The sequence below is a fragment of the Pelobates fuscus genome, chromosome 3, assembly GCF_036172605.1.
Source record: "Pelobates fuscus isolate aPelFus1 chromosome 3, aPelFus1.pri, whole genome shotgun sequence".
NCBI lineage: Eukaryota > Metazoa > Chordata > Amphibia > Anura > Pelobatidae > Pelobates > Pelobates fuscus.
In genome coordinates, this window is record NC_086319.1 from 422,021,639 (window position 1) to 422,034,750 (window position 13,112).

Consider the following 13,112-nt stretch of genomic DNA (forward strand, 5'->3'; position numbering starts at 1 on the left):
TGTGTGTAGTGTGTGTGTTTGAATGCAGGGATGTGGTTGTGTGTGTGTTTGAATGCAGGGATGTGGTTGTGTGTAGTGTGTGTGTTTGAATGCAGGGATGTGGTTGTGTGTGTGTTTGAATGCAGGGATGTGGTTGTGAGTAGTGTGTGCGTTTGAATGCAGGGATGTGGTTGTGTGTAGTGTGTGTTTGAATGCAGGGATGTGGTTGTGTGTAGTGTGTGCGTTTGAATGCAGGGATGTGGTTGTGTGTAGTGTGTGCGTTTGAATGCAGGGATGTGGTTGTGTGTAGTGTGTGCGTTTGAATGCAGGGATGTGGTTGTGTGTAGTGTGTGTGTTTGAATGCAGGGATGTGGTTGTGTGTAGTGTGTGTTTGAATGCAGGGATGTGGTTGTGTGTAGTGTGTGTGTTTGAATGCAGGGATGTGGTTGTGTGCAGTGTGTGTGTTTGAATGCAGGGATGTGGTTGTGTGTGTGTTTGAATGCAGGGATGTGGTTGTGTGTGTGTTTGAATGCAGGGATGTGGTTGTGTGTAGTGTGTGTGTTTGAATGCAGGGATGTGGTTGTGTGTGTGTTTGAATGCAGGGATGTGTGTTTGAATGCAGGGATGTGGTTGTGTGTAGTGTGTGTTTGAATGCAGGGATGTGGTTGTGTGTAGTGTGTGCGTTTGAATGCAGGGATGTGTTTGTGTGTAGTGTGTTTCAGCCCTGGTTTCAGCTGCTCTGTGGCTACCTCTTAGCTTGCTCCCCTGCGCTGTTGTCTGGGAGCCAAGAGGAAGTAGAGTTTAACCACTTCCTCTCAGAACAGTAACAGACAGCTGTGCCGCAGGCCTTATTCTGGGGCTCCTATGTTTGACAGCCCTGCTCTAGATCATCAAACCTGAAAATTCAGGATGCTCACCTTCCCGTCTGCCTCGTCTACTGGCAAAATCCCCAGCTCTGCCTCGAAACCTGCTCTGGTGACTATGTGCTCGAAGTTGTCGTGATCCTCCATCTTTGTATACAGGAGAAAGACAATTGGTAAGGTCCAACACAGTGTAATCAGGGGGAGGAAAGAAAGGCTACAGGGTGGTCTCTATAATAAATACGAGGGTTAGGTGAGAATTTCTGGGAGTTCAAAGTGAATTTCAAGTTTAGGACTAAAGGAGGAGAAATGGAAGCAGCCTTCCATAAACCTAAACAACCAGCCAAACAAAAAGAAAAACTTCACAAAGATACTTCGCCTCATTTATTCTACCCTTTTCCTCAATGTTATGTTTACTATAACCAGGTTACAATCTTTACCTGGAGTTCACCCTGAGCAGCTTGTCATTGTTATTTTCACGTACATTTAGTTATTAATTATTGGGATTTGGTTGGCAAACAGCTTTTAATTCTTCAGATGTTTACTGCTACCTTCTCAACTCCCCATTTTAAACTCCTGAGCTACCAAGTAAAGTACTTTGTTTTAATGGCTAGATCTCAGTTACCCTTTTGTATTGGTCTATGTAAAAAGTTTGTCCCGAGTTGTACAACGTTGCAGAGCATGTTGGCACTATTTAATGTCTGTAATATTAAAAAATAGCTGACTTGGAGAATTTTTACAGTTCAGTTTTTTACTCCCAGCACCATGACCCCTTCTGTGACTTGAAGAGATCATGCTGCTTAGGGTCTGTATGTCTGAAGACCTCTGCTGTTTGGAGGTGTACCGGGCTGTGCATAGTTTGCATCTGTCATCAGCAGGCGTAGCATGCTGGCAACATACGACCAACGATGGCTTGGCTTCCTTCTCAGACAATCCTCCTGTGGGACATCCCACCCCATTGAAGTGAGTGATAGTAAGCAGAACCAAGGCAGTCCGACGGCTACTGCAGCTAAATGGCGCCTTCACGCACGGAAGAGCATCCAGAGGAGGCGGTTGTTGGGCCTTAAAAGAGGATAAAAGAGAAAGCTCCAAGAGAGTCTCACAAGGGAAAGCTGAGGGCCCGGCTGGAGAACTGCAAAAAGGATGCTAGCAGCCATCAGCTGCAGGAGATGCCACTCTTAGAGGAAATAGCGCAAGGAAGAATTGGTCCCCAAGGTGGTGAGGAACATTCAAAATAACTAAATGGAACTAATGAGGGTATGGACACTTTGACTGCTAAGGTTCAGGCTATTAGTAAGAGCAAAAATCCAGCCCAGGCTAGAGGTGTTGGGAGGAGCAGTGGAAAATTTAATTTGCAAGACTTTTCCTGACAGCATTATCTATATGAGCTCCCAGTTAGGGCATGATTTAACTAAGAATGTGAAAGAAAACAACTGATTTGCTTCAGGATGATACCCGATTCAATTATTAATTGCCATGGGAGAGAAAATACCTTCCCTATGCAGTGCTTTATTCAGCAGCATATACACATTTTGGAGGTTTAGCTTGGTTTAATTATGACAAGCAAGTTATGCATAAGTGGTCAGTGTAGTGGCACCGCTGGCTGCCCGTGAATTGCCCTCTTCTATATTTGTAGATTCCCGTTATAAAATGTGTGTTTCCCCATGTAGTTTTATGTTAACTGTGTAATATGCCTTTTGAATGCGCGGGGGTGCTCCGGCGCACGGAGTCCGTGAGCCTCCCGAATGAAGACCACCCCGGTGCCCAATTAGAACGTTACCACCAATTAATCAGAACGTTTGCATTTGCAACAGCGTGAAACTGCAAGGGAAGTAATTAATGATCGCTCCCCTGGGTGGCCACCAGGGGGAGCATTTGGATCCCTTCGCATTGGGACTCCAGTGACGGATCCCTGATGTTTGTGGGAATATCTTCCGGGGTACTGGTGGTCCAGATCACCCTAACCTACTCCTAAAGGATCATCATGATCACTGTTCCCCTACCGGGGGGCTATGAGACCTCAGTAAAGGCAGCCGCCGGGGAGAGGCGTGATTGGCTGAAGGAAGGGAATTAGCGGAGGTAACCGGTCGGGTTACCAGGTGCTCCACTCCAGTACTCTTTAAAATGGGGTATGAAGGATGTTGGCCCCTGGGTTCATATAATGGTTTTCTATTTGAATTGTAAATTTCCTTTTTTGCTCCTATGTTTTTATCTGTTGCCCTTGCAGTTAGTGAAATCTGCATTCTTAACATTATAGTGTCCCGGTCCCTGACTGTATTAATGTCCCCCCACCTTATGCATTAAAAAGTAAAAAAATTTTTTTTAAAAATCCCTCTGCGCTGCACACCTCTCCACCTCCTACAATGTCACGGGGAAGGTATGGCCTCCTCCCAAATGGTCCAATCCAACGTTCTTCATAGACGAGAACTGGGCATCTAAATCGCATGAGCACCGCACAAGCTTTCAAACTTCCCCATAACAAAGCATGGAATCAATGCTTTCCTATGGGGCTTCCGCGTCAAGTCACCAAATTCTATTCCGTGGAAGCACATGCAGTGGCTGAGGAGGAGTTTACCCTGCAATGTAGTGTTTCATGTTACAAAGTTAAAAGGACAGGGACACTGCGCTCAGGGAGATGAAGGACTCTGGGGGTCTATAGTGTACCTTTAATTATGTTGTACTTCGGAGTTCTCAAGTTGATATTTGGGTAAAGGAAAATGGATTCATTTGTATTGCATTCTGTAAGGAAGGACTTTAGTCTGATTGGGCCGCTGTGGCCTTTAACAAGATTTCAATTGCTGAGGTTCTTGCAGTTTTGTTTTCAAGGTAAATGTGCATCACATTCAATCTGCAATAAGCTTTGCTTTGGATCTAAAGCAATGATAAAAGACTGGGAGGTGGGAGTCTGTTTGAAATGTTCTCAATGCTCTGCTCGAACTTCTTTCATCATTTTTGTCAGTTATTTAGGTTCCACTATTATTTAGGAAATTCATGTATGAAGCGGGCTATGCCGCAGGCTTGATTCCAGAGGCTATGGATTCATTCTCAGCTTCAATATAAAAAAAAAAGAATGAGGTTTTCTGGAGAGCTCATGGACATTATTCTTGATTGTTCCAGTCATTGGGCAGCTCCAAATGTTTTGATATTAAGCATTGGGGGTAAAATGTGTAAATGTATTGTGTGGTTTTATGTATTTGCAGGAGCTGTTTCCATCGAGGACTCCGTGCCTGTGCTGGTTAGAAATCCACACCATTAAGAAGAGGTCTGTTTTTTCTTGTGTGGTCTCATAATTTTTGATGTATTAGTCTTGACTATCACACAAATGCAAGGTCGGTCACATGGCTGCACCTCAAAATGCAAGTGGCTGCCCAGTTTGGAGTCACTGCTAGAGGCCACTACCTACATCTAGGACTCCTAACTACCAAACAGGCCCACATGCTCCTTCATACACTGCTCTACATGCATTTAAGGAAGTTTGCAGCTTGATCAAAACCTCCTTACCAACTCCATTGTGTGGGGAAGCAATGGGACCCTCTCCATTCACATCCACCACCTCCCTGTCTATATCAACCTTATTCCTGCGAGAATTCCTCTGTGGGAGACCCGGAGGGTCACAGACGTCATCCTCAGGATTGTGAAGAGTACCTGGAAAGATAAGATTTAAGGCTTACATGATAGTAAAAGCGCTAAAAAGGCATTCAAAAGGAGAAAAAATGGGACAAACGGTCTCCTTAAGAAGTGAACATACAGGTGTAGTGATATAATTATAAACACACTATTGTAAAAATATATTCAATAATGCAGCTAAACACGTAAGTGCTGGGACCCCTAAAGGTGATCAGCATGAATCGATGTATACTATAAGTGGGTAGTAGTCACAGACCCATGGTGCAAGTAAAGTGAAGCTATAAATACTTAATATTGCTCAGATAAGGTTGTATGAAGAGTCATGTACATAAAGAAATCAAAAGGTAGATAATAGAGTCTGCATTGCAAATATACAAATATTTAAAAAGTCTATATATGTAAGTGTTATATTATTAGGTTTTTATATATTTTTGAGCCTTTTATTGGAATATTTTCATTAATATATATATATAGTGTTTTTTTGCATTATTATCTATTTAATGTTTAGAGATTATTTTTACGGTTTTTCAGCAGATTACATTCCACCTCCCTAATGCCCCAGCTGTTATACTTTTATTTTTGCCAATTATAACGTTTTCACCAGCCGTCTATCTAGTAATATTCCATCAATTTGCATATCACCAACTATTTAATCTTCTCCTTCTAGCCTGAGATTCTACTTCCAATGACGTCCTTATTATAACGTGTGTTTTATTAGGATGCATGTGTCTCGTTATTTTTTATTTACTTACTAAATTGTGTAGATTTGTTTTAATCCTTGTTGTATCGACATATTGATAGTTATGGGCTTCATGATATGTTAATTAGAGACTACACAATCATCCAATCGAATTAGAAGGGTAGGACGCAACCTGCCTTTAAATTATGCCCAGTTGCACGACGTCATGCTGTGGGCGGAGCTTGAATCCCACAAGCTTTCCATTGGGAGTTTATTTGCTTCAGCTTTTTACCGATCGAGAAGCACCGAGTCGCTGGAATCCCGTATCCATGCTCGGACCGGGTCAGCAGTGTTGGAGACATCTTCCTGCATTTGGCTATTTGCCATCCCAGCTTGTGGGAGTAGCGGTATCTGAAAACTTTCTCTCATTCTGTAAGCAGCTTCACAGTTGATGTTTTGATTTGCTTTGTAGGTTTCTTTGGAATAAATGGTTATATATACTTTTTAAATATTTGGATATTTGCAATGCAGACTCTATTATCTACCTTTTGATTTCTTTATGTACATGACTCTACATGCAACCTCTTCACTTTACTTGCACCATGGGTCTGTGACTACTACCCACTTATAGCTTCCATTTACTGATAGCCATCCCTTGAGCACACACTAACACACCATGCCATGTCCAGCACCAGCCTCCTACACACACACACACACACACACCATGCCATGTCCAGCACCAGCCTCCTACACACACACACACACACACACAACTACACCATGCCATGTACAGCACCAGCCTCCTACACACACACACACACACACACACCTACACCATGCCATGTACAGCACCAGCCTCCTACACACACACACACACACACACACCATGTCCAGCACCAGCCTCCTACACACACACACACACACACACACACACCTACACCATGCCATGTACAGCACCAGCCTCCTACACACACCATGTCCAACACCAGCCTCCTCCACACACACACACACACACAACTACTCCATGCCATGTACAGCACCAGCCTCCTCCACACACACACACACACACACACACACACAACTACATCATGCCATGTACAGCACCAGCCTCCTCCTCCACACACACACACACACACACACTACACCATGCCATGTCCAGCACCAGCCTCCTCCACACACACACACACACACACACACACACTACACCATGCCATGTCCAGCACCAGCCTCCTCCACACACACACACACCATGTCCAGCACCAGCCTCCTACACACACACACACACACCATGCCATGTCCAGCACCAGCCTCCTACACACACACACACAACTACACCATGCCATGTACAGCACCAGCCTCCTACACACACACACACACACACACACACACACACACACACACACCTACACCATGCCATGTACAGCACCAGCCTCCTACACACACACACACACACACACACCATGTCCAGCACCAGCCTCCTACACACACACACACACACACACACCTACACCATGCCATGTACAGCACCAGCCTCCTACACACACCATGTCCAACACCAGCCTCCTCCACACACACACACACACACACAACTACTCCATGCCATGTACAGCACCAGCCTCCTCCACACACACACACACACACACACACACACACACACACACACCTACATCATGCCATGTACAGCACCAGCCTCCTCCTCCCCACACACACACACACACACACTACACCATGCCATGTCCAGCACCAGCCTCCTCCACACACACACACACACAACTACATCATGCCATGTCCAGCACCAGCCTCCTCCACACACACACACCATGTCCAGCACCAGCCTCCTACACACACACACACACACCATGCCATGTCCAGCACCAGCCTCCTACACACACACACACACACACAACTACACCATGCCATGTACAGCACCAGCCTCCTACACACACACACACACACACAAACCTACACCATGCCATGTACAGCACCAGCCTCCTACACACACACACACACACACACACCATGTCCAGCACCAGCCTCCTACACACACACACACACACACACACCTACACCATGCCATGTACAGCACCAGCCTCCTACACACACCATGTCCAACACCAGCCTCCTCCACACACACACACACACACAACTACTCCATGCCATGTACAGCACCAGCCTCCTCCACACACACACACACACACAACTACATCATGCCATGTACAGCACCAGCCTCCTCCTCCACACACACACACACACACACACTACACCATGTCCAGCACCAGCCTCCTCCACACACACACACACAACTACATCATGCCATGTCCAGCACCAGCCTCCTCCACACACACACACACACCATGTCCAGCACCAGCCTCCTCCACACACACACACAACTACACCATGCCATGTACAGCACCAGCCTCCTACACACACCATGTCCAACACCAGCCTCCTCCACACACACACACACAACTACATCATGCCATGTCCAGCACCAGCCTCCTCCACACACACACACACACCATGTCCAGCACCAGCCTCCTCCACACACACACAACTACACCATGCCATGTACAGCACCAGCCTCCTCCACACACACACACACACACAACTACTCCATGCCATGTACAGCACCAGCCTCCTCCACACACACACACACACACACACACCATGCCATGTACAGCACAGGTACAATGCCAGCCTCCTCCACACACACACACACAACTACACCATGCCATGTACAGCGCCAGCCTCCTCCACATACACACACACAACTACACCATGCCATGTACAGCACAGGTACAGTGCCAGCCTCCTCCACACACACACACACAACTACACCATGTCATGTACAGCACAGGTATAGTGCCAGCCTCCTCCACACACACACACACACAACTACACCATGCCATGTACAGCACAGGTACAGTGCCAGCCTCCTCCACACACACACACACACACACAACTACACCATGCCATGTATATCACATGTACAGTGCCAGCCTCCTCCACACACACACACACAACTACACCATGCCATGTACAGCACAGGTACAGTGCCAGCCTCCTCCACACCCACACACACACAACTACACCATGCCATGTATATCACATGTACAGTGCCAGCCTCCTACACACACACACACACAACTACACCATGCCATGTACAGCACAGGTACAGTGCCAGCCTCCTCCACACACACACACACACAACTACACCATGCCATGTAGAGCACAGGTACAGTGCCAGCCTCCTCCACACACACACACAACTACACCATGCCATGTAGAGCACAGGTACAGTGCCAGCCGCCTCCTCCACACACACACACAACTACACCATGCCATGTAGAGCACAGGTACAGTGCCAGCCTCCTACACACACACACACACACTACTACACCATGCCATGTACACACAGCACAGATACAGCACAGACAGCAGCAGTGCCAACCTCCCCTCACACACTACTACACCATGCCATGTATACACAGCACAGGTACAGCACAGACAGCAGCAGTGTCAGCCTCCCCTCACACACACTACTACACCATGCCATGTATACACAGCACAGGTACAGCGCAGACAGCAGCAGTGTCAGCCTCCCCTCACACACACTACTACACCATGCCATGTATACACAGCACAGGTACAGCGCAGACAGCGGCAGTGCCAGCCTGCCCTCACACACTACTACACCATGCCATGTATACACAGCACAGGTACAGCACAGACAGCGGCAGTGCCAGCCTCCCCTCACACACTACTACACCATGCCATGTATACACAGCACAGGTACAGCACAGACAGCGGCAGTGCCAGGCTCCCCTCACACACTACTACACCATGCCATGTATACACAGCACAGGTACAGCACAGACAGCGGCAGTGCCAGCCTCCCCTCACACACTACTACACCATGCCATGTATACACAGCACAGGTACAGCACAGACAGCGGCAGTGCCAGCCTCCCCTCACACACTACTACACCATGCCATGTATACACAGCACAGGTACAGCACAGACAGCGGCAGTGTCAGCCTCCCCTCACACACTACTACACCATGCCATGTATACACAGCACAGGTACAGCACAGACAGCGGCAGTGCCAGCCTCCACTCACACACTACTACATTACGCCATGTATACACAGCACAGGTACAGCGCAGACAGTGGCAGTGCCAGCCTCCCCTCACACACTACTACACCATGCCATGTATACACAGCACAGGTACAGCGCAGACAGCGTCAGTGCCAGCCTCCCCTCACACGCTACTACACCATGCCATGTATACACAGCACAGGTACAGCGCAGACAGTGGCAGTGCCAGCCTCCCCTCACACACTACTACACCATGCCATGTATACACAGCACAGGTACAGCACAGACAGCGGCAGTGCCAGCCTCCCCTCACACTCACTACTACACCATGCCATGTATACACAGCACAGGTACAGTACAGACAGCGGCTGTACCAGCCTCCTCTCACACACTACTACACCATGCCATGTATACACAGCACAGGTACAGCACAGACAGCGGCAGTGCCAGCCTCCCCTCACACACTACTACACCATGCCATGTATACACAGCACAGGTACAGCACAGACAGCGGCAGTGCCAGCCTCCCCTCACACACTACTACACCATGCCATATATACACAGCACAGGTACAGCGCGGACAGCGGCAGTGCCAGCCTCCCCTCACACACTACTACACCATGCCATGTATACACAGCACAGGTACAGCGCAGACAGCGGCAGTGCCAGCCTCCCCTCACACACTACTACACCATGCCATGTATACACAGCACAGGTACAGCGCAGACAGTGGCAGTGCCAGCCTCCCCTCACACACTACTACACCATGCCATGTATACACAGCACAGGTACAGCACAGACAGCGGCAGTGCCAGCCTCCCCTCACACACTACTACACCATGCCATGTATACACAGCACAGGTACAGCACAGACAGCGGCAGTGCCAGCCTCCCCTCACACACTATTACACCATGCCATGTATACACAGCACAGGTACAGCACAGACAGCGGCAGTGCCAGCCTCCCCTCACACACTACTACACCACGTCATGTATACACAGCACAGGTACAGCACAGACAGCGGCAGTGCCAGCCTCCCTCACACACTACTACACCATGCCATGTATACACAGCACAGGTACAGCACAGACAGCGGCAGTGCCAGACTCCCCTCACACTCACTACTACACCATGCCATGTATACACAGCACAGGTACAGCACAGAAAGCGGCAGTGCCAGCCTCCCCTCACACACTACTACACCATGCCATGTATACACAGCACAGGTACAGCACAGACAGCGGCAGTGCCAGCCTCTCCTCACACACTACTACACCACGCCATGTATACACAGCACAGGTACAGCACAGACAGCAGCAGTGCCAGCCTCCCCTCACACACTACTACACCATACCATGTATACACAGCACAGGTACAGCGCAGACAGTGGCAGTGCCAGCCTCCCCTCACACACTACTACACCATGCCATGTATACACAGCACAGGTACAGCACAGACAGTGGCAGTGCCAGCCTCCCCTCACACACTACTACACCATGCCATGTATACACAGCACAGGTACAGCACAGACAGCGGCAGTGCCAGCCTCCCTTCATACACTACTACACCATGCCATGTATACACAGCACAGTCAATAGCATTACGTTTTATACACTAGTACACAATGCACAGACAGCACAAGAGCCAGCCTCCTCCTCCTACACCAATTACAAGTACAGTGCAAAACCAGCAGTGTGAAGGTTTCTTACTATTTTTTATTGAAGAAGGTAGCTGTTTTATATGTTTTTCACTCCCTCCTCTTCGAGTATCAATCAGTCTCTCAGGTGCTTCCTCCTTATTCTCAGAATCAGAGGAGCGCCTACCGGGAGAGTGAGAATTGGAGGCTGGGAAGTTGGAGAAAAAAATCTTGATAGTGACATGATCCATGGATTTTAGTAGTACCAGCACAGCTGATCTCCAATCTCTCCAACCCGATTGCCCATCATTCAACTCACCTTTCCCTCCTCTACCCCGACCACGTCCACCATGGCTTCTGTTATTATCTGCTAGTTCTCCACTTTTGTCCTTGGATGGCCGTGTGGATGTTAGATGCAGTCCTCCTCCAACATTCCTGAGCTGGTCCTCGATAACCAAGCGATCCATTCTCAACTGTTCCAAATCCTGGAGATGTAAAACACAGGATGGTTAAATTCAGTCAGGTCAGAGAAAAAGGAGACCCAATACATGTATAGGGCATGCAAGCAGATCCAGGAGTGGTTCTGAGCAACTCATTATAAAAGGAGACCCAATACATGTATAGGGCATGCAAGCAGATCCAGGAGTGGTTCTGAGCAACTCATTATAAAAGGAGACCCTATACATGTATAGGGCATGCAAGCAGATCCAGGAGTGGTTCTGAGCAACTCATTATAAAAGGAGACCCAATACATGTATAGGGCATGCCAGCAGATCCAGGAGTGGTTATGAGCAACTCATTATAAAAGGAGACCCAATACATGTATAGGGCATGCAAGCAGATCCAGGAGTGGTTCTGAGCAACTCATTATAAAAGGAGACCCAATACATGTATAGGGCATGCAAGCAGGTCCAGGAGTGGTTCTGAGCAACTCATTATAAAAGGAGACCCAATACATGTATAGGGCATGCCAGCAGATCCAGGAGTGGTTCTGAGCAACTCATTATAAAAGGAGACCCAATACATGTTTTGGGCATGCAAGCAGATCCAGGAGTGGTTCTGAACAACTCATTATAAAAGGTGACCCAATACATGTATAGGGCATGCCAGCAGATCCAGGAGTGGTTCTGAGCAACTCATTATAAAAGGAGACCCAATACATGTATAGGGCATGCAAGCAGATCCAGGAGTGGTTCTGAACAACTCATTATAAAAGGTGACCCAATACATGTATAGGGCATGCCAGCAGATCCAGGAGTGGTTCTGAGCAACTCATTATAAAAGGAGACCCAATACATGTATAGGGCATGCAAGCAGGTCCAGGAGTGGTTCTGAGCAACTCATTATAAAAGGAGACCCAATACATGTATAGGGCATGCCAGCAGATCCAGGAGTGGTTCTGAGCAACTCATTATAAAAGGAGACGCTTCCTACCGGTTTATCCAGGACACCAATGCAAAGTACAACACTAAGAAAGAATGTCGGCAAACGGGGCACAGATCCAGGTTTAATGAAAACAAGGCGAATACGTCTGACTTGAACATGAAACGTGTGAACGAACATATATGAGCCAAGTGCTTTCTGTAGCAGGAAGTTGTGTTAACTAATAGGCATTAGGTTCTACTGGCTAAAATAAAACCAAAAAAATATCCAGATGAAGATTGTGACAGATCCATCTGTGTAGACTAGTATTGCTGGTTCGTCTGTTTGCCTTTATTTTGTTGGATTTCCTATCCGTATGCCCCTGTTCGTGTGATTCTGGAATACCGATTGAAACTACCGAACAGACGGCCACCCAGGAGAGGAGTGTGCTGCTGGTTAACCTCTTGGCCCCAATTAGAACGTTGTGGTTAACCGCAGACACCTCTCCATTCCATCCGTACGGGTGGTTGTCGTTCTTATGCCGACCACGAGGCGGCGGCCATTTTGGGACACGAGGAAGATCAGCGGTGTTTGGTGTCGATCCTACGGAACTAAAAACGGACACTTTATCTACTGAACACCGCTGGAAGCTGCCGCCCGCCTTCTATTTCGTCGAGGCGTACGAACACCGGTCAGTTCGGGAGTTTTGTAACATTTGTATGGACTTTACCCAGATAGCCGTCCCATGGAGTCATTCGTATACCGAAGGACTGGTGAAAGACTTTGACTCCATGGCGATTGAACTAGGTACATCGGATCTGAGCGCTATTCGGTAGAAATATGCACTCAGATCCAGGCTATCTGGGG

General features: G+C 47.8%; 1 protein-coding gene across 3 annotated transcripts in view; it reads right to left on the minus strand.

Moving 5' to 3' along the window:
* The window catches only part of LOC134603648 (RNA-binding protein FXR2-like), an 87,339-nt gene that overhangs the window by 25,839 nt on the left and 48,388 nt on the right, over positions 1–13,112 (minus strand). For 2 of the 3 annotated variants that reach the window (XM_063449805.1, XM_063449807.1), the window contains exons 12-15: positions 11,203–11,368; positions 10,957–11,091; positions 4,341–4,484; positions 897–989 (exon numbers count right to left, since the gene is read on the minus strand). In XM_063449805.1, the coding sequence (XP_063305875.1) occupies positions 897–989; positions 4,341–4,484; positions 10,957–11,091; positions 11,203–11,368 (538 nt within the window). The remainder of the gene's footprint in view (positions 1–896; positions 990–4,340; positions 4,485–10,956; positions 11,092–11,202; positions 11,369–13,112) is intronic. The other variant, XM_063449806.1, reaches the window with a different exon arrangement.